At 35.6% G+C, this 26,124-nt stretch overlaps 1 protein-coding gene across 2 annotated transcripts in view; it reads left to right on the top strand.

Moving 5' to 3' along the window:
- zgc:113337 (uncharacterized protein LOC503741 homolog) overlaps positions 1-18,770 on the top strand; it is a 42,850-nt gene extending 24,080 nt beyond the window's left edge. For both annotated transcript variants that reach the window (XM_061879174.1, XM_061879173.1), the window contains exons 4-7: positions 983-1,312; positions 13,501-13,785; positions 18,345-18,446; positions 18,600-18,770. In XM_061879174.1, the coding sequence (XP_061735158.1) occupies positions 983-1,312; positions 13,501-13,785; positions 18,345-18,446; positions 18,600-18,607 (725 nt within the window). In that variant the 3' untranslated portion in view covers positions 18,608-18,770. The remainder of the gene's footprint in view (positions 1-982; positions 1,313-13,500; positions 13,786-18,344; positions 18,447-18,599) is intronic.
- Positions 18,771-26,124: the final 7,354 nt, after the last annotated feature.

The raw sequence follows: 26,124 nt of genomic DNA, 5'->3' as shown, positions 1-26,124 counted from the left end.
AAAAAAATTAAACACTGTTAATAATAAGATGAAGAAACATACCACTTCTAATAAGTCAAGTTATTATCATTCAAGTGCAGAAATAGGTTAAATCAGTAATAATATTAAGATTTAAAAGAATAAAACTCTCCCAACACATTTACATGTTGTTATGCAAGTGTAAAAATAAGTTAACCCCTAATAATATTAAGATTAAAAAAAAAAAACACTCCCAACACATTTACGTCTCGTTATTCAAGTATAAAAATAAGTTTACCACTAATATTATTAAGATTAAAAAACAATACAAAACTCTCAATACATCGACATCTCGTTATGCAAGTGTAAAAATAAGTTAACCCAAATAATATTAAGGTAAAAAAACAATAAAACACTCCTATAAGATCGACATATTGCCATACAAGTGTAAGAATAAGTTAATCACTGTTACTATTAAGGTTAAAAAAAACAAAACAAAAAAACACTCCTAACAAAATCTTGCCTGATCTGAGGTCTAATGAAGAATTACATTTTTTTCAATTTTGGTCCAATTATTTTCGCGCTCTAATTGTCAGCTGTGTACTTTTTTCCACTTTTGACTTTTTAAGATTGAATTTTCTTCAGAGTTTTCTACTTTTGTTGGTTTTTTGCCACCCCCACCCAAAGATGTCATATTACATGCACACGTGTAAGATATATCCTTACCAGGTGTACCTGACACCATGTTAAAAAACCACATTTTTACTGCTCAGAGAGCGAAAAAAAACAGTTTTTTTTTCTTCTGCTAAGCACAAACATCTGTTAAAGATTTGCACCCAGTTTCTGTTTTGGCTGCCGTATTTTGAACTATTTGCAGACACTCCCAAAATGGGCCCCAAGGTTTGAGGCGTCACAATAATGAATGGAATAAATATTCAGGTGAAAGAGTGCAAAATAACAAAAATGTTGCAAGAGATGAAGTCACTAAAGATGATAATAAAGTGATATTGTCTTCTCCTTATAGCATCAGTGACAGTAGACAGCAACAAGACTGCCATCAGCGGCAAGACGGCGTCCCTCTCGTGCTCTTACGGTTTGCCCGAGAAGGTGCAGCGGGTCACCTGGAGGTACACCTCGCCGCAGGGGGCCTCCTCGGACGTGGCTTCCTTCGCCAAGAGGAGCGACCCCATGATAGAGCCTCCTTACCAGGGTAGGGCGTGGCTCAGCGCCTCCTTGTCGGACAGCACGCTCACCCTCCAGCCTGTGGTCATCCAGGACGAGGGCTGCTACACCTGCCTGTACAGCACGCATGAAGACGTGCCCAAGAGCTCCACAGTGTGCCTCTCCACATACGGTAAACATGGTTTGAACATGCAATCAAGCTTTATTAAACACACAAATGTTAAGAGTTGTAGTATAGGTTATTCTAAAGATGACATTTTAGGCTTCTTTTTACAGAATACAGTTAAAGGCCTACTGAAATGAGATTTTCTTATTTAAATGGGGATAGTAGGTCCATTCTATGTGTCATACTTGATCATTTCGCGATATTGCCATATTTTTGCTGAAAGGATTTAGTAGAGAACATAGACGATTAAGTTCGCAACTTTTGGTTGCTAATAAAAAAGCCTTGCCTGTACCGGAAGTAGCAGACGATGTGCGCGTGACGTCACTGGTTGTAGAGCTCCTCACATCCTCACATTGTTTACAATCATGCCCACAAGCAGCTAGAGCGATTCGGACCGAGAAAGCGACAATTTCCCCATTAATTTGAGTGAGGATGAAAGATTTGTGGATGAGGATAGTGAGAGTGAAGGACTAGAAGAAAAAAAAAAGACGAGTGCAGTGGGAGCTATTCAGATGTTATTGGACACATTTACTAGGATATTTCTGGAAAATCTCTTATCTGCTTATTGTGTTACTAGTGTTTTAGTGAGATTATATATTCATACCTGAAAGTCTGAGGGGTGTGGTGACCGCCAGTGTCTCTGAGGGAAGCCACGGAGGAGCCAAGAAAGTCACAGCTGCCTCTTTGACAGCTGCAGGAGGAACGACACAAGCTCCGCTCATGTCTACAGTAAGAGCCGACTTATTACCACAATTTTCTCACCGAAACCTGCCGGTTGACATGTGGTAGAGAACCATGTTCGCTTGACCGCTCTGTTCCATATTAAAGCTTCACCGTCATCTTTAGGGAACGTAAACAAAGAAACACCGGCTGTGTTTGTGTTGCTACAGCCGGCTGCAATACACCGCTTTTCACCAACATCTTTCTTTTTTGTAGTTTCCATTATTAATTGAACAAATTGCAAAAGATTCAGCAACACAGATGTCCAGAATACTGTGTAATTATGCGATAAAAAACGACTACTTTTTGCCGTGATCGGTGCTGGAAGAACATGTACGCCACCACCGGTGACGTCACACGCACGCGCCATCATTCCGCGACGTTTTCAACAGGATACTTAGTGGGAAATTTAAAATTGCAATTTAGTAAACTAAACTGGCCGTATTGGCATGTGTTGCAATGTTAATATTTCATAATCGATGTATAAACTATCAGACTGCATGCTCGGTTGTAGTGGGTTTCAGTAGGCCTTTAAATTCTAGCAAAACTATGACTTTTCTAAGTAATTTCTCAAGTGTGTGCCTGTGCAAGAAGTTAATTACAACTAAAAGTGTTACATAAAAACACATCTTTTTTTTCTTACATGTGGAAAAATGAATTGAACCACTATTCAAAGTAACATAAAAACAACAACACAATCCTATCACATCTAGATATTGTTATACAGGTGTATAAATACGTTAATCAATTTTAATAGGATGGAAAAACAATTTAACGCTCGTTACAAATCCTGAGACTGTTATACAAGTGCAAAATAATTGAATCACTGGTAATATAAACATGAAAAAACATGAAAACATATTTTTTAAACATTGGTAACATTCTCATACAAGTGTAAAAATAAGTTAAACACTGATGATAATAAGATGAAGAAACAAAACACTTCTAACAAATTAAGTTATTATCATTGAAGTGCAGAAATAGGTTAAATCACTAATAATATTAAAGATTTAAAACAATACAACTCTCCCAATACATTTACATGCTGTTATGCTATTGTAAAAAATATGTTAACCCCTAATAATATTAAGATTAAAAAACAATAAAACACTCCCAACACATTTAATTCTTGTAACTCAAGTGTAAAAATAAGTTAACCACTAATATTATTAAGATTAAAATAACCATAAAACACTCTTAACACATCTACATCTTGTTAAGCAAGTGTAAAAATAAGTTAACCCCAATAATATTAAGATTAAAAAAAACAATAACACATCGACATATTGCCATACAAGTGTAAGAATAAATTAATCACTGTTACTATTAGGGTTGAAAAAACAAAAAACACTCCTAACAACATTTGGTCATACATGTGTAAAAATAAGTTAATTACTATTAATGAGATACAAAAAAACACTTCTAACACATCTACATATTGTCATACAAGTGTAAAAATAAGCTAATCACTGTTAAAATTAAGATTAAAAAAACTATAAAACTCACCTAACACATCTACGTAGTGCTAAGCAAGTATAAATATAAGTTTATTAATGTTAATAACGAGATAAAATAAAAACACTCCTAACACATCTAGAGTTTGTCATACGAGTGTAAAAATAAGTTAATCACTGTTGCTATCAAGATTAAAAAATACAAATCACTTGTATTACATCTACATATTGTTATACAGATGTAAAAAATAAGTTAATCGCTGCTAATTAAAAATGGACGGATGGATAACATTAAGATTAAAAAACACTCCCAACATGTTTACATTTTGTCATACAAGTGTAAATATAAGTTAATCACTGTTACTATTAAGATTTAAAAAAACTAAATAACATTCCTAACACATCTACATATTGCCATAAAAGTATAATAATAAGTCAATCACTAATAATATTGAGATGAAAGAAACAGCAAAGCACTCCCAACTCATCTACATATAGTCATAAAAGTGTAAAAATAAGTTCATCACTGTTACATTAAGATTAAAAACCAAAAAAACCCTCCTAGCAAATCAACATCTTGTCATACTTGTGTAAAAAATGGTTTATTACTGTTAATAATGAGATTTAAAAAAACACTCCTAACACATTTAAATATTTTCATACAAGTATTGAAAAATAAGTTAATATTATGATAAAAAACGGCCCTGCGATGAGGTGGCGACTTCTCCAGGGTGTACGTCGCCTTCCGCCCGATTGTAGCTGAGATAGGCACCAGCGCCCCCCGCCATCCCAAAGGGAATAAGGGGTAGAAAATGGATGGATGGTTATGATAAACACATAAAAACATCTAGATATTGTAATACATATGTCTTAACCATCCAATCGTTATTAATTGCAGTTAAAAACTGTTAAATCTTGGTGTACAAAACGTTCATTTTGAAAAAAAAAAAAAAAAAAAGTCAATTTTAACTTTCCTGACTGTCATGTAATTGTAAAAATAAGTTAACTGTTACTATGAGTCCGTAAAAACAGACAAAACAACACTATCTAGAGCAGGGGTCTCAAACTCAATTTACCGGGGGGCCACAGGATGCAGAAACTGGGTGAGGCTGGGCCGCAAGAAAAGATTTCTTAAAAAAATCTAACATGCATTTTTTAATGAATTCACCTTTGAATGGCTTTCCCGCCCTAGCAACATGCTTGCCAACTCTCGCGTTCTTTCCGGGAAACACCCGAATATCAGTGCCCCTCCCGACAATCTCCCGGGGCAATCATTCTCCCGGTTTCCACCCGGAAAACAATATATTGTACAATATACACCCCCGCCGCCCCAAACCCAAACTTATTGTAGCCCGGAAGAGTTCGGGCTGCATTGGATTCTGGGTATTTGTTCTGTTGTGTTTATGTTGTGTTACGGTGCATATGTTCTCCCAAAATGTGTTTGTCATTCTTGTTTGGTGTGGGTTCACAGTGTGGAAAATATTTGTAACAGTGATAAAGTTGTTGATATGCCCACCCTCAGTGTGACCTGTATGGCTGTTGATCAACTATGTCTTGCAGTCACTTACTGTGTCTGTGTGTTTGTACAGATTGTAGGGGATGTTAAAGGCAGTGCCTCCACGGTGCCCCCTTATTATCGTTGTTAGGGGGGAATTTGGGAGAATGATTACCCTTGGAGGGGCACTGACAACTGGGAGTCCCCCGGTAAAAGCGAGGGTATACAAGTATGACGCTGTAAAGCGTTATTCATACAAAACTTCTGGGCCGCACCAACATTACATTTTCATATTAAGGTGCGGGGCGCAAAATAACATCTCGCGGGCCCTAATTGGCCCGCAGGCCGCGTGTTTGAGACCCCTGATCTAGAGCAGTGGTTCTCAAATGGGGGCACGCGTACCCCTGGAGGTACTTGAAGCTATGCCAAGGGGTACGTGAGATTTTTTTAAAAATATTCTAAAAATTGCAACAGTTCAAAAATCCTTTATAAATATATAATTGAAAAATAACAACAATTAAAAAAATATTTATATATATATTTATTGAATAATACTTCAACATAATTTGAATAAGTTCATAAACTGTGAAAAGAAATGCAGCAATGCAATATTCAGTGTTGACAGCTACATTTTTTTGTGGACATGTTCCATATACATCGATGTTAAATATTTCTCTTTTTGTGAGGAAATGTTTAGAATTAAGTTCATGAATCCAGATGGATCTCTATTACAATCCCCAAAGAGGGCACTTTAAGTTGGTCATTACTTCTATGTGTAGAAATCTTTATTTATAATTAAATCACTTGTTTATTTTTCAACAAGTTTTTAGTTATTTTTATATATTTTTTTCCAAATAGTTCAAGAAAGACCACTACAAATTAGCTATATTTTGCACTTTTATACAATGTAATAAATCAGAGACTGATGACATAGTGCTGTATTTTACTTCTTAATCTCTTTTTTTTAAACAAAAAATTATTTTCTCTGATTAGGGGGTATTTGAATTAAAAAAAATGTTCACAAGGGGTACATCACTGAAAAAAGGTTGAGAACAAATGATCTAGAGCATGAATCGGGAACCTTTTGGGCTTACAGAGCCGCGAAAGCCAAATATTTTAAAATGTATTTACGTGAAAGCCATATAATATTTTTTAACACTAAATACAACAAAATGCGTGCATTTTTAAGTAAGACCAACATTTTTAGAGATGGTCTTACTTAACTGTCAGACCAACAGAATAAGTCTCTTATTCTTTTTAATAACATTGTTATTCTGAAGCTAACCAATAACAAATAAAATACTTCTTACCATTAATGCAACATCTAGAGCAGGTGCGGTAGAAAACGGACGGATGGATTAAAATGCATGAGAATGTTTTATATTTTGAAGGTTATTTTTAACACTGCAATTTCCAGCGGAATTATTCATTACTTATCGTGTTAAGCAACGTCAACTAAGATGTATCTGAGAGCCAGATGCAGTCATCAAAAGAGCCACATCTGGCTCAAGAGCCATAGGTTCCCTACCCCTGATCTAGAGGATACAACAAAACACTTTGCCACAAATTCGCAAATTCTTTTTTTTTTTTTTTTACATTGTTGATTGTCACGCAAGTGTAAAAACATGTTAACCAGTGTCTAAGTAACTACCAGGTACTTCGTTAAGGGTACTCAACTAAAGATGACAAAAACAAACACTTTATTGCTGCTCTGTCTCCTTTTGGATAACATTTTATTGGTCACAAAACTAATATTGCTTGCTGGCATGCGTGGGGTGTTTTTATAATCATTTATGTGATTCACAACAGCAGTATTTTTGCAGTAGAGCACTCATTGTACATGTAGTTGTTCCTAACGGTGTATGTCGGTGCTTTTTTTTGGGGGGGGGAGAAACGAGGTCAAGGCTCAACTGGGAATTTGTAGGAAAGCCCGGAATGTGAGCGCCTTAAGACTGGAATGTTGAGCGAGTCTTCCTGAGTGTAACGACCCAGCGTCCACGTAAAAGACTCCAGAGAAGAGAGGTCCTGATGCATGACTGCTGTCAGTGTTTGCGACACACAGTGGCTGCTTGTGTACGCTTTGGTCCTCACTCCTCCATCGCGTGGCCTCCATAAACACATGTGCTTTTGTTTGCAACTGCACAGTACAGTACAGTAGGTGTTCTTATTAGTGCAGCACAATTAGCATTTGGATTGTTGTCCGAATGCTAATGTCGATCATACCCTCAAGTACTGCCGTAAACAATGTCGTGCCTCTACTGTACATGCTGCCCTTTAACCCTGAGAACTATCGGTGCCGTATTGTCATCTTCTTATTCATGAATTAGACACATAGACTATAATAAAAGCCATGTACACAATAAAATATATTTGAAAAAAGGTACCGGTACTTAAAATTCAAAATATATCATTTTAATTTTTATAGTCCTTCCATTTCCTACCGCTTGTCCTTCTCGGGGTCGCGGGGGGGGGTCTGTAGCCCAGTGGTTCTAAACCTTTTTTCAGGTTTGTACCCCCTGTGAACATTTTTTTAATTCTAGTACCCCCTAATCAGAGCAAAGCATTTTTGGTTGAAAAAAAGAGATAAAGAAGTCAAATACAGCACTATGTCATCAGTTTCTGATTTATTAAATTGTATGCTCATTTGTAAAGGGGTTTCTTGAACTATTTGGAAAAAATATAAAAATATAACCAAATACTTGTTGAAAAATAAACATGTGATTCAATTATAAATAAAGACTTCTACAAATAGAAGTAATCATCAACTTAAAGTGCCCTCTTTGGGGATTGTAATAGAGATCAATCTGGATTCATGAACTTAATTCTAAACATTTTTTCACAAAAAAAAAAAAAAAAATCTTTAAGATCAATATTTATGGAACATGTCCACAAAAAAATCTAGCTGTCAACACTGAATATTGCATTGTTGCATTTCTTTCCACAGTTTATGAACTGACATGCATATTTTGTTGAAGTATTATTCAATAAATATATTTATAAACAATTTTTGAATTGTTACTAAAGTTAGAATATTTTTGAAAAATCTCACGTACCCCTTGGTATACCTTCAAGAACCCCCAGGGGTACGCGTACCTCCATTCGAGAACCACTGCTGTAGCCTATACCAGCTGCACTCGGGCGGAAGACGGCGTACACCCTGGACAGGTAGCCACCTCATCGCAGGGCCAGCACAAACAGACAGACAACATTCACACTCACATTCACACACTAGGGCCAATTTAGTGTTGCCCATCAACCTATCCCCAGGTCAGTGACGTGCAGTCAGGGGAGGCAGGTGAGCCGGGGCCTCACGTGCCATCATGGAAAGAAAAAAAAATGGAAAAAGAAAAAAGAAAAAATTAATTGTTATATGTATCCAGTGATTATACTATAAAGTTATTTTCCATTTAACTTCACCAGTTTTCGATTATTTGTATTCAAAATTGCTGAATTTTCACATTTCCCGTTCAAATACTGAGAAGTGACTTGCGGTGAGTCACCAGCCAGTTGAGCCTCACCATGGATTGCGCAATGACTCGGCTAACTGCTGGCTGCTGTGCAGTGAGACCGTATTGCTGTATGAATTATATTATACAAGGTTGATTGGTAACACTAAATTGGCCCAAGTGTGTGAATGTGAGTGTGAATGTTGTCCGTCTATCTGTGTTGGCCCTGCGATGAGGTGGCGACTTGTCCAGGATGTACCCCGCATTCCGCCCGATTGTAGCTGAGATAGGCGCCAGCGCCCCCCTGACCCCAAAAGGGAATAAGCGGTAGTAAATGGATGGATGGATTTCCATAGTTTAGTTAGCTGAGGTATATAATGTAGTGTATTTTGTCAACAACTGTATGTGTGTAATGTATTTCTTCTGCTGGGCAATCATAAAACGGCTGCGAAGACACACTGTGTGAGGCACCTGTTCTCCCGCCTCCTGGTGGTAGAGGGCGCTACTGATCCCAGAGATCATTCTTGCGACTACTCGGCTGCAGAAGAACTGACAACAAGCAGCAACAGTTAGCTGCGATCGTTTATTTTTTCCTCTCGCCTGGCCTTTTAACATGGAGGATTACATATCTAAAATAAAATAGTTTTCTAAACTGTACTTTCAATTAAAGCTGGAGGTAATAATTAAAGGAAGATCTACATTGAGACAGAGAGACTTTTAACACTGAAGAAAGATAAGGAAGACTTCTATAAACAAGTTATTGATGCTTTTGTTCAAAAGGAGCGGCGCATGGACTTAATTTATAAATAAAGGTAAGATCATAATAATGTTTTTTTATTAAATGTGCTTTTTTGTGTGCTAAAGTTTGTATGTGTAAAGTTAAAGTTAAGTTAAAGTAGCAATGATTGTCACACAGACTAGGTGTGGTGAAATTTGTCCTCTGCATTTGACCCATCCCCTTGTTCACCCCCTGGGAGGTGAGGGGAGCAGTGGGCAGCAGCGGCACCGCGCCCGGGATTTATTTTTGGTGATTTAAACCCCAATTCCAACCCTTGATGCTGAGTGCCAAGCAGTAAAGAATGCTGGTATGAGCTTTTAAACATAACCCGTTAACTGCTGCCAATCAAATGGTGAATAAGATACTCTTTAGGGTTCATATGTTTGTAAATCCGACTGTGATGAAGTCAGTGCCTCACCAGCCATGAACCTCACCGCACGTCACTGCCCCAGGTGCCTCATTAAACCATCCATCCATTTTCTACCGCCTGTCCTTTTCGGGGATTTGGGGGGTGCTGGAGCCTATCTCAGCTGCATTTGGGCAGAAGGCAGCATACACAAGACGCCGCCTCATCTCATTAAATCAAATTGAGTAAAATAACAACTGAATTTGATACACTTTTATGACATGTCTCTACTAAAAATTGTATTTAATGTATTTGATTTATTTGGATTCATTTAATTATAGTTTATTTTAATGTTAGTTTATTTATACATCATTTATTTGTATCCAATTTAATTTGATTGAGTTTTATTGGAATTTAGTAATTTAGCTCCAATTTATTTATGTAAAACATATTTTATTTTATTGTAACATCATGTAATTAATTGTAAATGTAATTCATTTCAGGCTAGTTGAGTTGACTTCAGTTGGTATGCAACTTTGCTCCAAAAGGTTATAAAACTAAGTATGAATAATATACAATAGCTATTAGTTCTACAACACTATAACATGAACGTCATTGAAAAAAATTGACAATCCTTTTTATCTCACTATGTGATTGACAACTTATAAACAACTAATTATTCATAAGAATTGTATTTATGTATGTATTCATTCTTTAAGTTATTGTAATATTAAAAGTCAATGTTAAAAGTCAATGTCCCTGTTTACATAGTGTCAAACAATGCAACAGTAATATGGCAAAATTTAGACAATTGTATTCATCTCAGGGTTGCAGGGGGTGCTGGAGCCTATCCCAGCTGCACTCAGACGGAAGGCGGTGTACACCCTGGACAAGCCACCACCTCATGGCAGGGCCAACATAGACAGACAGACAACATTCACACTTATTTATTACAGATTGAGCACAGGAATTGACTGAACAAATGTGTTAGAAATCGCCATGAAACGGGGGGAAAAAAAGGACAGGATAAAATAAACTCTGCTTCTTCCTACTCCTTTTCAGACATTTTGTAATGAGAAACTGGAAATACGGTATGTGATGTACAATGTTGTAGCATGATCATACATAACTTTACACCACCGTGCACAAAATAAAAATATTGAAACTAATGCTAATACTGCCACAGTTGTTCACCATCAATGAAATAAAAACATTTTTTAAATACATTCACACTACAACAGTGTAGGTATATAACTGTGCCTTAAATACATTATTGTAAGTAGTAAATAAGTTGAGTATAAATTAAAATACAATGGGTTTAAATACATAAAATCCAATCCAGAGCTGTGTTGCTATCACAACAAAAGTGGAATTCCTTCCAATTTCACAGCAGCTTCAAGGATGGTTCCTGAGCGTTCAAACCAAATAAATAAAGGCTGAGTAAAACTAGTACAAGTCCGACAAGCCTCTGGGCTGAAAGTACAATGGATAAAAAAAAAAAAACACAAAGTACTCGTGCCAACTAAAAACATTCCTTCTCCTTGTGCTGTGGGAACAGAAAATTGAAAGCAGAAGTTTTCTTATAGAATACACATACCTAAAAGTGGACTCAAGGTTTGGAGGTTGTTTCTTTTAAACCAGGGTTTACTTCAGACCAGAGTGGAGCCTGCGGCTAATTCTCAAATCTAACTATTTGTTGTTGAGATATGTTGGTAAGTGTTTGGATTAACGGCGTTCGTGTAAAAGTAACGAGTAGAAATATCCGATAACATCCGGCCGATAAATGCTTTAAAATGTAACATGGGAAATTATCGGTATCGGTTTCAAAAAGTTAAATTTATTACTTTTTAAAACACAGCTGTGTAGGTTGAAGTACAGAGCGCCAATAAACCTTAAAGGCACTGTCTTTGCGTGCCGGCCCAGTCACATAATATCTACGGCTTTTCACACAAACAAGTGAATGCAAGGCATACTTGGTCAACAGCCACACAGGTCACACTGAGGGTGGCCGTATAAACAACTTTAACACTGTTACAAATATGCGGCACACTGTGAACCCATACCAAACAAGAATGACAAACACATTTCAGGAGAACATCCGCAACAGAACGAATATCCAGAGTCCCTTGCAGCATTAACTCTTTTGGGACGCTACAATATACACCCCCTCACCCCTACCTCAACCCCGCCCTACCAAACCCGCCCGCCTGGACCTCCTCATGCTCTCTCAGGGAGAGCCTGTCCCAAATTCCAAGCTGCTGTTTTGAGGCATGTTAAAACAAATAATGCACTTTGTGACTTCAATAATAAATATGGCAGTGCCATGTTGGTATTGTTTTCCATAAGTTGAGTTGATTTCTTTTGGAAAACCTTGTTACATTGTTTAATGCAGGGGTGTCCAAACTTTTTCCACTGAGGGCCGCATACTGAAAAATCAAAGCAAGTGGGGGGCCATTTTCATAATTTTTATTTTAAAAACCAATACAGTATATGTATGAAAAATATACATTTAGGCCTCCACTCAGTTATGATCCCGGGGACCCAAAGGGTTTTGGTCAAAAATAATATTAAAAATGGTGTCATTATTCAGTATTATTATTTTCATTATTATTCAAGTTTTAAATCTCTAGATCGACATTAAGGAAAAAATGGAAAAAACACAAAATATGCAATATTTTCACCCAATAACATTTTTTTAGGTGGAATATTTGAGATTATTTAATAATTGGACCCTTAATTTTGGATTTTGATTCATTTTTGGGGGGCAATGACACTTAAAAACAAATCACACTAAAATAATTGGGGATCCAAAAGTGTCCTACTCATTGAAGTGTTAAAAAATGTATTTTTTTTATTTTTACCGTTTACATTTAGCACAATAATCTCGAGATCAACTTCAGATCTATCCGTCAATTATTAGTTTTATTGTTGTTAATGTTTTTTGTTTGTTTTAGGCCCTTCTTTTAAAAAACAAAACAAAAAAAAACAGCTCAGTTTTTTATATGGCAAAACACAAAATATGTAATTTTTTCCCCGAAAATATATTTCAAAGTGGAATATTTAATGTGACGTAATCGGAGCCTTGAATAGGTCAATAATTCAAAATGACATTGATTTTGATTCATTATTATTTAAAAAAATAAAAAAGAAACAGCCTGCATGGCAGATTTGTGTTATAAGAGTAAGCATTGTAAGCATATTTTATTCCCATTGTTGCTTTTTATTTTTTATTCTTATTGTAATATTTCTCTATTTTGTTTCCATTTAAACCCCCATTATTTACTTTTTACTTTTTTTAAATTGATCTCAACTCTTTCCACTGCTGCTGGAATTTTAATTTTCCTGAAGGAACTCTCCTGAAGGAATCAATAAAGTACTATCTATCTATCCATTGCAACAATTTTGTGTTACATTTCACCTGTTTGCTCTTTTATACCACTTTTTATGTTTTTTTTTTTTTTCAATTGTATTCTTAAAATGTGCCGTGGGGCCGTTAAAAAATAACCCGCGGGCCGCAAATGGCCCTCGGGCCGCACTTTGGACACCCCTGGTTTAATGCATCCAGTGAGGCATCACAACAAAATTAGGCATAATAATGTGTTAATTCCACAACTGTATATATCGGTATCAGTATCGGTTGATATCGGTATCGGTAATTAAGAGTTGGACAATATCCAAATATCGGATATGGGCAAAAAGCCATTATCGGACTCCCATAGTAACGAATAATCTAATTAAAGGAGCCGTATGTAATAATTTCATGTCAAGTCGTCATTAAATGGCCCTGATATGTCAAAAGGCAATAATAAATCATGTTCTTTTGGAATACCTCTATAACTGATTTCAAAATTGCATTTACAGCCCCGAAGTATTGTTATTGTTTTCATTTCGATGTCCCGCCCTCCACCAAGAACTTTGACCACAACAACTGACTTCTCTGACTTTCTCCTGACAGCGCTGCCCAAACCTCAGGTGATCTACAAGAGTACGTCCTCCGGGCTGATCGAGGCCAACTGCAGCGCCGTGTCGCGGCCCCCCGTGGAGATCGTGTGGAACGTGGAGCGAGACAACCGCACCTTAGGCCCTCCCGTCACCACGCTGCTGCCCCAGGAGGACGGCACCACTCTGGTGGTCAGCACTCTCAGCCTGCGGCCGGGTCTGCTGAAGGACGTGTCCGTCAAATGTCTGGTGCACCACCGAGGCCTGGAGGCCCCCATCGCCGTCTCCATGAACACCAAAAGTCAGTCACAGGAAGAACCTTATTCATTTTAAGTGTACGCCTACAAGAAACAGTGTGGTAGGGTCAAAGGTCAAAACACTGGTTACAAAAACCAGAGGTACATGTAAAATAAGGTTGGAAACTTAGCTATTTGTGCAAGAACCCGACTGATTTTGACTGACAGCTTGAGCCAAAGGTGTCTGTTAAAACAAGAATCCTAATTATTTTAAATGACAGCCTAGGCCAAAGGTGTCTTTTAAAACCAGAACCCTGCTTCACAGGAGGATATCATCCAAAACCAATAGGGTTCTTGAGTTTCATTGACATCCATAAATTGTTCAAAAAGGTTCATTATGTCTTCTTATTCATATGTTTTTCAAATGTTCTTGTAATCAGATAATAATATTTTCAGTGTATTAGATGGAAATTTTACTAAATATTTCAAATACTTTTCAAATGTTCTCATAATCAGACAATATTTTTGATATATTAGATGGAACTTTTACTAAAATTTCAAATACTTTTCAAATGTTCTTGGAATCAGACAATATTTTCACTACATTAGATGGAATTTTTACCTAAAATTCCAAATAATTTTCTAATGTTCTTGGAATCAGACAATATTTTCAGTACATCAGATGGAATTTTTACCTAAAATTCCAAATACTTTTCAAATGTTCTTGGAATCAGACAATATTTTCAGTATATTAGATGGAATTGTTTACCTAAGATTCCAAATACTTTTCAAATGTTCTTGTAATCAGACAATATTTTTGGTATAATAGATGGATTTTTTTACCTAAAATTACAAATGCTTTTCAAATGTTCTTTTAATCAGACAATATTTTCAGTATATTAGATGAAAATTTTACTAAAAATGTCAAATACTTTTCAAATGTTCTCGTAATCAGACAATATTTTCGATATATTACATGGAATTATTACTAAAATTTCAAATACTTTTCAAATGTTCTAGTAATCAGACAATATTTTAGGTATATTAGATGGAATATTCACCTAAAATTTCAAATACTTTTAAATGTTCTTGTAATCAGACATTTTTAGTAAAGTAGATGGCATTTTTACAAACATTTCAAATACTTGTCAAATGTTCTTGTAATCAGACAATATTTTTGGTATGTTGGATGGAATTTTTACCTAAAATTCCAAATGCTTTACAAATGTTTTTGTAATCGGACATTATTTTGGGTATTTTAGATGGAATTTTTACCTAAAATTCTCAATTCTTTTCAAATGTTCTGGTAATCAGACAATATTTTCAGTATATTAGATGGAATTTTTACCTAAAATTCCAAATACTTTTCAAATGTTCTTTGAATCTGACAATATTTTCAGTACATCAGATGGAATTTTTACCTAAAATTCCAAATACTTTTCAAATGTTCTTGGAATCAGACAATATTTTCAGTATATTAGATGGAATTGTTTACCTAAGATTCCAAATACTTTTCAAATGTTCTTGTAATCAGACAATATTTTTGGTATAATAGATGGATTTTTTTACCTAAAATTACAAATGCTTTTCAAATGTTCTTTTAATCAGACAATATTTTCAGTATATTAGATGAAAATTTTACTAAAAATGTCAAATACTTTTCAAATGTTCTCGTAATCAGACAATATTTTCGATATATTACATGGAATTATTACTAAAATTTCAAATACTTTTCAAATGTTCTAGTAATCAGACAATATTTTAGGTATATTAGATGGAATATTCACCTAAAATTTCAAATACTTTTAAATGTTCTTGTAATCAGACATTTTTAGTAAAGTAGATGGCATTTTTACAAACATTTCAAATACTTGTCAAATGTTCTTGTAATCAGACAATATTTTTGGTATGTTGGATGGAATTTTTACCTAAAATTCCAAATGCTTTACAAATGTTTTTGTAATCGGACATTATTTTGGGTATTTTAGATGGAATTTTTACCTAAAATTCTCAATTCTTTTCAAATGTTCTGGTAATCAGACAATATTTTCAGTATATTAGATGGAATTTTTACCTAAAATTCCAAATACTTTTCAAATGTTCTTTGAATCTGACAATATTTTCAGTACACTAGTTGGAATTTTTGCCTAAAATTCCAAATACTTTTCAAATGTTCTTGTAATCAGACAATATTTTTGGTGTATTAGATGGATTTTTTTACCTAAAATTCCAAATACTTTTCAAATGTTCTTGGAATCTGACAATATTTCCAGTACATTAGTGGAATTTTTACCTAAAATTCCAAATACTTTGCAAATGTTCTTGTAATCAGACAATATTTTCAGTATATTAGATGGAAATTTTGCTAAAAAATTTCAAATACTTTTCAAATGTTCTCGTAATCAGACAATATTTTCGGTATATAAGATGGAAATTTTGCAAAAAAATTTTAAATACTTTTCAAATGTTCTCGTAATCAGACAATATTTTCGGTATAATAGATGGAAGTTTTACCTAAAATTCCAAATACTTTTCAAATGTTCTTGGAATCAGACAATATTTTCGGTATATTAGATGGAAATGTTACCTAAAACTCCAAATATCTTTAAATGTTCTTGCAATCAGACAATATTTTCACTACATTTGATGGAATTTTTACCTAAAATTCCAAATAATTTTCTTATGTTCTTTGAATCAGACAATATGTTCAGTACATCAGATGGAATTTTCACCTAAAATTCCAAATACTTTTCAAATGTTCTAGGAATCAGACAATATTTTTGGTACAATAGATGGAAATTTTACAAAAAATTTCAAATACTTTTCAAATGTTCTCGTAATCAGACAATATTTTCGATATATTATATGGAATTGTTACTAAAATTTCAAATACTTTTCAAATGTTGTAGTAATCAGACAATATTTTAGGTATATTAGATGGAATATTCACCTAAAATTTCAAATAATTTTAAATGTTCTTGTAATCAGACAACATTTTTGGTAAATTGGATGGAATTTTTCCAAAAATTTCAAATACTTGTCAAATGTTCTTGTAATCAGACAATATTTTTGGTATGTTAGATGGAATTTTTACCTAAAATTCCAAATACTTTTCAAATGTTTTTGTAATCAGACAATATTTTGGGTATTTTAGATGGAATTTTTACATGAAATTCCAAATACTTTTCAAATGTTCTGGTAATCAGACAATATTTTCAGTATATTAGATGGAATTTTTACCTAAAATTCCAAATACTTTTCAAATGTTCTTGGAATCAGACAATATTTTCACTACATTAGATGGAATTTTTACCTAAAATTCCAAAATATTTTCAAATGTTCTTGGAATCAGACAATATTTTCAGTACATCAGATTGAATTTTTACCTGAAATTCCAAATACTTTTCAAATGTTCTTGGAATCAGACAATATTTTCAGTATATTGGATGGAATTTTTACGTAAGATTCCAAATGCTTTTCAAATGTTCTTTTAATCAGCCAATATTTTTGGTATATTAGATGGATTTTTTTACTTAAAATTACAAATGCTTTTCAAATGTTCTTGTAATTAGGCAATATTTTCGGTATATTAGATGGAAATTTTGCTAAAAAATTTCAAATACTTTCCAAATATTCTCGTAATCAGACAATATTTTCGGTATATTACATGGAAGTTTTACATAAAATTCCAAATACTTTTCAAATGTTCTTGGAATCAGACAATATTTTCGGTATATTAGATGGAAATTTTACCTAAAATTCCAGATATTTTTAAATGTTCTTGTAATCAGACAATATTTTCGGTATATTAGATGGAATTTTTACCTAAAATTCCAAATTCTTTTCAAATGTTCTTGTAATCAGACAATATTTTCGGTATATTAGATGGAAATTTTGCTAAAAAATTTCAAATACTTTCCAAATATTCTCGTAATCAGACAATATTTTCGGTATATTACATGGAAGTTTTACATAAAATTCCAAATACTTTTCAAATGTTCTTGGAATCAGACAATATTTTCGGTATATTAGATGGAAATTTTACTAAAATTCCAAATACTTTTCAAATGTTCTTGGAATCAGACAATATTTTCGGTATATTAGATGGAAATTTTACCTAAAATTCCAAATATTTTTAAATGTTCTTGTAATCAGACAATATTTTCGGTATATTAGATGGAATTTTTACCTAAAATTCCAAATTCTTTTCAAATGTTCTTGTAATCAGACAATATTTTGGGTATATTAGATGGAATTTTTACATAAAATTCCAAATACATTTCAAATGTTTTTGTAATCAGACAATATTTTCAGTTCATTAAATGAAATTTCACTAAAATTCCAAATGTTTTTTAAATTTTCTTGGAATCAGAAAATATTTTCGGTATATTAGATGGATTTTTTTACCTTAACTTCCAAATCCTTTTTAAATCTTCATGTAATCAGACAATATTTTCAAAATATTAGATGGAATTTTTACCTAAAAGATGAGTGGAGTGAATCAAACCTTTTTTCCTTGATATAAGGGTCTCAAATTCCAAACGACCTTGCAACCTCAGTGACGATGATGCCGCGTGTCAAAGTGACAGACGGCTAACTGGCCTCCATCTTGTTTCTGTCACAGTTGGCACTGCCCTTGCCATCCTCATCTCCGTCACCACCGTAGCAGCGCTGCTGGTGCTGGCACTCTGCTTCTGCCTCTGGAAGTGCTTCCTACGCAAAGAAGGTGCGTTTGATTCCGAGTCTCTAATGCAGCACACATATTTACATGAAGCTGCTGTGTTGTGTGTCTATTATTGAGACCGTGAATCTGAGAACATTTGAAGTTTATTCTAACCAAGATTCTTTGACTCGCTCTTGCTCGTATGTGTTGCTGCAGCTGACTGAAGGTTCCAGTTTGGAACAGGAACATGTCATCATCACGACGCCTCCACAGGATGGCAATCAGGATCCCAAGTAGGACCAACCACTTTATAGACATTCATCTTTGCTCATGTATAACCTTCCAAAGCTAAAGTCACTGAAAACTTAAATAAAAGTTGTGCTTTTATATGACCGTATTATATTCTCTTTTGGGTACTCATAAAATGCAAGTGGAGATTTTGTAAGCCTCCAGCTCATTTCGATTTCTGGGCGAATTTTAAAAAGGTTTTAGGTTTATCAAAGAAATGCAATTCCACTGAGTTATTGGACCAAAAATATAAATTAGGCCAATATTTCACTTAATTTCATCCTTATGTAGGCTACCTTTTCTATTTCAGAGACTCAATAACACAGCATGAATTAGCTACTGTAAAATACTAGTCAAAGATCCTCTATATGAGAGCAGCGCTCTGCTTTCTTTAAAGGACCTGTAGGGATAGGTTGATTGGCAACACTAAATTGGCCCTAGTGTGTGAATGTGAGTGTGAATGTTGTCTGTCTATCTGTGTTGGCCCTGCGATGAGGTGGCGACTTGTCCAGGGTGTACCCTGCCTTCCGCCCGATTGTAGCTGAGATAGGCGCCAGCGCCCCCCGCGACCCCGAAAGGGAATAAGCGGTAGAAAATGGATAGATGGATGGAAGTGCTAGTCGGAGATCCTTTATATAACAGGAGTGCTCTATTGTTTTTAAAGGACTTTCTTTATGCAAATACACGATTCAAAGATCCTCTATATGAGAGGAGTGCTCTCTTGTGTCACAGGACTTTTTGCAAAAACACATTTTGAAATACTAGTCAAAGATTCTGTGTATGACAAGAGTGTTCTGCTTTATTCAGAAAACATGTAAAAGCGCGAGTCAAAGATCCTTTATACAACAGTAGTGCTCTGTTGTTTTTAAAGGACTTAATGCAAATACCCAAAATATCCTCTATATGAGAGGAGTGCTCTGCTTTTTTTAAAGGACCTGTAAAAGTGCTAGTCAAAGATCCTCTAAATGACAGGAGTTCTCTCTTGTTTTATAGGACTTCATGCAAATACCCGATTCAAAGATCCCCTATATGAGAGGAGTGCTCTGCTTTCTTTAGAGGACCTGTAAAAGTGCTAGTCAAAGATCCTCTAAATGACAGGAGTTCTGTCTTGTTTTATACGACTTTATGCAAAAACACATACTGTAATACTAGTCAATGATCCTATATATGACAAGAGTTCTATTTTCCTCAGGAGACCTGTAAAAGTGCTAGTCAAAGATAATTTATACAACAGGAATGTTCTATTGTTTAAAATGACTTTATGCAAATACCCTATTCAAAGATATTTTATATGAGAGGAGTGCTCTGCTTTCTTCAAAGGACCTGTAAAAGCGCTAGTCGAAGAGAAGATCCTCTTTAAGACAAGAAAGTGCTGCTGTTTTTGAGGACCTTTAACACAATGCTAGTTAAAGATCCTGTATGTGAGAGGAGCACCATGCTGTTTGCTTTAAGACTCATTGCAAAAACGCTGGTCAAAGATCCTTTTTTAAGATCGGAGTGCTTTGCTTTTTCAAGGACCTGCAAAAGTGCTAGTCAAAGATTCTTCATGGCAGGAGTAATTTGCTGTTTTAAAAGTACCTTCTGCAAAAACCTTAGTCAAAGATCCTGTACATGAGCGGAGCACTCTGGTTTTTTGAGGACCTACAACAAAGATTAACATTTTATTAGTAGATTGCACAGTACAGTACATATTCCGTACAATTGACCACTAAATGGTAACACCCGAATAAGTTTTTCAACTTGTTAATCAATTCATGGTAATCAATTCACGAGTACTCTTCTGTTTTAAAAGACCTGCAAAACCTTTAGTCAAAGATCTTCTATATGACGGGAGCACTTTGATGTTTTTAAGGACCTACTGCAAAAGTGCTAGTCAAAGATCCTCCATATGACAGGAGTGCTCTGCTGTTTGCTTTAGGGACCTACAGTACAGCCAAAACGCTTGTCATCGAGCCCTTATAAGAAAGAAGTGATTTTGTTTTTTTAAAGGACCTTTAAAACTGCTGGCCAAAGATTATCTTTAAGATAGACAAGCTTTGCTGTTTTTTAAGGACCTACTGCAAAAACATTTTCAAAGATTGTCTATATGTCAAGAGGGGTTTGCTGTTTTAAAGAATTTTCCACAAACAAAGTGTTTAAGATCCTTTACAAGAAAATAGTGTTTTACTGTTAAGGATCTGCTGTGAAAACACTACTAGAAGATCATCTGTATAGGAGAAGTGCTCTGCTGTTTTTAAGGACTTTCTGCGAAAACATTTAGTCAAAGATTCTCTAAATGAGAGGAGCGCTCTGCTGTTTTTAAGGACCTTAGGCAAAAACATTCAGTCAAAGATTCTCTAAAATGAGAGGAGTGCGCTGCTGTTTTTAAGGACCTTCAGCAAAAAAATTTGGTCAAGGATTACGTGAATAAGAGGAGGGTTCTGATGTTTTTAAAAACCTTCAGCAAAAAACATTTAGTTTAAGATTCTCTAATTTAGAGAAGAGCTATGCTGTTTTTAAGGACCTTCAGCAAAAACATTTAGTCAAAGGTTACGTGAATAAGAGGAGCGTTCTGCTGTTTTTAAGAACCTTCAGCAAAAAACATTTAGTTTAATATTCTTTAACTGAGAGGAGAGCTTTGCTGTTTTTAATGACCTTCAGCAAAAACATTTAGTCAAAGATTGTCTAAAATGAGAGGAGCGCTCCGCTGTTTTTAAGGACCTTCAGCCAAAAAATTTAGTCAAAGATTCTCTAAAATAAGAGGAGCGTTCTGCTGTTTTAAAGAACCTTCGGCAAAAAACATTTAGTTTTGTATTCTTTAACTGAGAAGAGAGCACTGCTGTTTTTAAGGACCTTCAGCAAAAACATTTTGTCAAAGATTGTCTAAATGAGAGGAGCGGTCTGCTGCTTTTAAGGACCTTCAGCAAAAACATTTACTCAAAGATTGTCTAAATGAGAGGATCGCTCTGCTATTTTTAAGGACCTTCAGCAAAAACATTTACTCAAAGATTGTCTAAATAAGAGGAGCGCTCTGCTGTTTTTAAGGACCTTTAGCATAAACACTAGTCGAATATTCATAAAATGAGAGGAGTGCTCTTCTGTTTTAAGGGACCTGCAAAATTGCTAGACAAAGATCCTCTAAATGACAGGGGCAATCCAAAAAATATACATATTTTATGTCAGTAATATGCACTGCCTCTTTAAGACACATTTTCTCTAATAAAGTAAAACCAATATTTTAAGTAACTGTAATCCAAATAGAGAAAAAACAGGACAATGTATTTTTACTGATATTGTCATAAATGCAATGTGAAGGTTAATAAAATGTTATATAAATGTTCAATGTTGTTTGAGGTGCTTATAGATGATTTTAATAAAAGAAAAAGAAAAAATAAATTTCACGTAAAAATGCTAAATGTGGTTGTCAGATGTTTGCCTTCTTTTATGCTGAGCCAGCAGGATGATTGACGCTTTTTTTTTACTCACATTGTTGACATTTTTTGTATTTTTTTTTATTCCCTCTTGATAAACAACATATTTTGCAAAATATGTCTTTGTCCTATTTCTTTTGTCATGGTTACAAATTTCGGGGAAAAATAATGCATATATCAAAGCAAAAAATCGGCAATAAATTAAAACTAGAAAATTCCCGCGGAAATTTTGATGGGCCTGCTATCCGTGCCCTGGACCTCGGGTTGGGAGTCACTTGAAGTCGGCATACTTGTAAGATGGCGCAGAGTGTCCAAATCTGTGAGTTGCAGTTGTAAAGGATGCTAAAGAGCTAGCCTAAAAAGTTAGCACGCTAACATTAGCATGCTAATAAAAGAGGTTGGTATACTTCCAAATTGGCGCCAAGTACAAAACCCGTTTCCATATTAGTTGGGAAATTGTGTTGGATGTAAATATAAACGGAATACAATGATTTGCAAATCCTTTTCAACCCATATTCAATTGAATGCACTACAAAGACAAGATATTTGATGTTCAAACTCATAAACTTTGTTTTTTTTTTGCAAATAATATTTAACTTAGAATTTAATGGCTGCAACACGTGCCAAAGTAGTTGGGAAAGAGCATGTTCACCACTGTGTTACATCCCCTTTTCTTTTAACAACACTCAATAAACATTTGGGAACTGAGGAAACTAATTGTTGAAGCTTTGAAAGTGGAGTTCTTTCCCATTCTTGTTTTATGTAGAGCTTTAATCGTTCAACAGTCCCGGGTCTCCGCTGTCGTATTTTACGCTTCATAATGCGCTACACATTTTCGATGGGAGACAGGGCTGGACTGCAGGCGGGGCAGGAAAGTACCCGCACTCTTTTTCTACGAAACCACGCTGTTGTAACACGTGGCTTGGCATTGTCTTGCTGAAATAAGCAGGGGCGTCCATGATAACATTGATTGGATGACAACATATGTTGCTCCAAAACCTGCATGGACCTTTCAGCATTATTGGTGCCTTCACAGATGTGTAAGTTACCCATGCCTTGGGCACTAAGACACCCCCATACCATCACAGATGCTGGCTTTTGAACTTTGCTCCTATAACAATCCAGATGGTTATTTTCCTCTTCGTTCCGGAGGACACCACGTCCACACTTTCCAAATATAATTCGAAATGTTGACTTGTCAGACCACAGAACACTTTTCCACTTTGCATCGGTCCATCTTAGATGAGCTCGGGTCCAGTAAAGCTAGTGGCGTTCCTTGGTGTTGTTGATAAATGGGTTTTGCTTTGCATAGCAGAGTTTTAACTTGCACTTACAGATGTAGCAACCAACTGTAGTTACTGACAGTGGTTTTATGAAGTGTTCCTGTGCCTATGTGGTGATATCCTATACATACTGATGTCTGTTTTTGATGCAGTACCGCCTGAGGAATCAAAGGTTTGTAATATCATCACTTACGTGCAGTGATTTCTCCAGATTATCTGAACCTTTTGATGATTTTTCGGACCGTATATGGTAAAATCCCTAAATTCCTTGCATGATTTTTAACATGCTAACATTAATCATGCTAACACTTAGCATGTGACACATATACAGTTGTATGACTCTGGGGTAAAAAGTTGCAAAATGAGTAGAAAAAGTTAGCATTCTGAAGTTAGCATGCTAGCATCTTAAAGTTAGCATATGTTACATACCAAGTTGTATGACTCCAAGGTGAATGACTGTAGAATTAGACAAAAAAGTGTAACATTGGGCTGAAAAAGTAAATGTTAGCAATGTTAGCATACTAGCATGTTAACACATGTCACATACCAAGTTGTACGGCTCTCGTTTAAATGGTTGTAAAATTAGGGCAAAATGTTAGCATGCTAATGTGGACATTCTAGCATGCTAACACTAGAATGCTAAAAGTTAGCATGGTCACGTACCAAGTTTTATGACTCTATGGTGTATGGCTGAGGAATTAGAGAAAATAAATGTAAAATTTCCTGAAAAAGTTGGCATTGCTAATGTTTGCATGCTAACGTCATAATGCTAGCACATGACTGAGTAAGAAGAAATACCAAAAATGCACCATCTGTTGGTGGAAACATAGTGAGTAACAAAAAAGCAAGCTTAAAACATTAGCTTGCTAATATAAGAAGCGAGCAAAAAATGTTAGCATGCTAGTATTCTCACAAGTAAGCTAACAGGTAATGTTAACATGTTAACTTTTAGCACACTTGGTCGAAAGCACCGAGTAGAAAAGTCCATGATTGATTAGGTTTTAGCATACAAAGTTAGCTAAATCGGTAGCATACAATGTTAGCATGCTAACGTTCTCATAAGTATGAAAACAGGTCCTTTGAACTTTTAGTTGCCACTGTCAGACACCTGAGGGGTGGGGCTGTCACGTAACTTCAAAGGACTCCATGTAATTGGCTGCACCTGCCAGTAGTACACAATAACACAGCATTTTCTGTGATTTGTTAACAAGCTCCCTGACAAACAAAGTCTGATTGTGGCCAAACGCTTTGAGATATTGACTTTTTGAACACACGTTGAGCGCCTCAGGGCTTTGGGGAACGTGCTGGTGTTCTTAGATATCCCATAAGTGGGAAAATGGCCAAGTTTAAAAGCCTACTGAAACCCACTACTACCGACCACGCAGTCTGATAGTTTATATATCAATGATGAAATATTAACATTGCAACACATGCCAATACGGCCTTTTTAGTTTACTAAATTACAATTTAAAATTTCCCGCGGAGTTTCCTGTTGAAAACGTCGCGTAATGATGACGCGTGTTTGTGACGTTATTGGTTGGAGCGGACATATTAGCCAGCACCACTTGCGGCTAAAAGTCGTCTCTTTTCATTGCGCAATTACACAGTATTCTGGACATCTGTGTTGCTGAATCTTTTGCAATGTGTTCAATTATTGATGGAGAAGTCAAAGTGGAAAGATGGAGGTGGGAAGCTTTAGCCTTTAGCCACACAAACACACGGTGTTTCCTTATTTAAAATTCCCGGAGGTGAAGCTTTACTATGGATCAGAGCGGTCAAGCGAACATGGATCCCGACCACTTGTCAACGGGCAGGTTTCGGTGAGAAAATTGTGGTAAAAAGTCGGCTCTTACCGGAGATCAGCGGAGCTTGCGCCGTTCATGCAACTGCTGTGACTTCCCTTAGAGACTGGCGACACACCCCTCCAACTATCAGGTCCGGCTCATACAGAGCCGGACCCAGGATGGACCGCTCGCCTGTGTATCGGTTGGGGACATCCCTGCGCTGCTGATCCGCCTCCGCTTGTGGCGGTTTCCTGCTGGCTCCACTGTGGACGCGACTCTCTCTGCTGTGTTGGATCCACTTTGGACTGGACTCACACGGTTGTGTTGGATCCACTATGGATTGAGCGTTCACAGTATCATGCTTTCGGTTCCCTTAGATGGAGGGGGGGCTGCCCACATATGTGGTCCTCTCCAAGGTTTTTCTTAGTCATCATTGTCACCGACGTCCCACTGGGTGTGAGTTTTCCTTGCCCTTATGTGGGCTCTACCGAGGATGTCGTTGTGGTTTGTGTTGTGGTTTGTGCAGCCCTTTGAGACACCAGTGATTTAGGGCTATATAAATAATCATTGATTGATTGATTGATTGATAAGATACGTTGGGGTTTGTTGGCCAATTCGTCTTTAATTAATCACGGCAGAATAAGATGGAAGAGGAAGAAAAAGAATAAAGATTTAGTCCAAAGAATATTAATATGGGCCGCTTGAATTGCAGGAGGCTCATAATAAAGTAAAGACCAATGACAATGAAACAGGAGTGAGTTACAGTGATTTTTTTTCCAGTGTATTGTTATTAAAAAAAATAGTATTTTAAAATCAAATGCACTATAAGTTGTCAATTGGCAATAGTCTGAAGGGTTCAGTTAGGTTTAAGTTTATTAGGGGTGTAACGTTACACCATAATCATGGTTTGGAAGGAATTGAATTATATTTTTTATATAGCGCTTTTTCTCTAGTGACTCAAAGCGCTTTACATAGT

Source organism: Nerophis ophidion, linkage group LG19, assembly GCF_033978795.1.
Source record: "Nerophis ophidion isolate RoL-2023_Sa linkage group LG19, RoL_Noph_v1.0, whole genome shotgun sequence".
Classification (NCBI taxonomy): Eukaryota; Metazoa; Chordata; class Actinopteri; order Syngnathiformes; family Syngnathidae; genus Nerophis; species Nerophis ophidion.
Note: the sequence above shows the minus strand (reverse complement) of the source record. Positions and strands in the feature narration are given on the sequence as shown.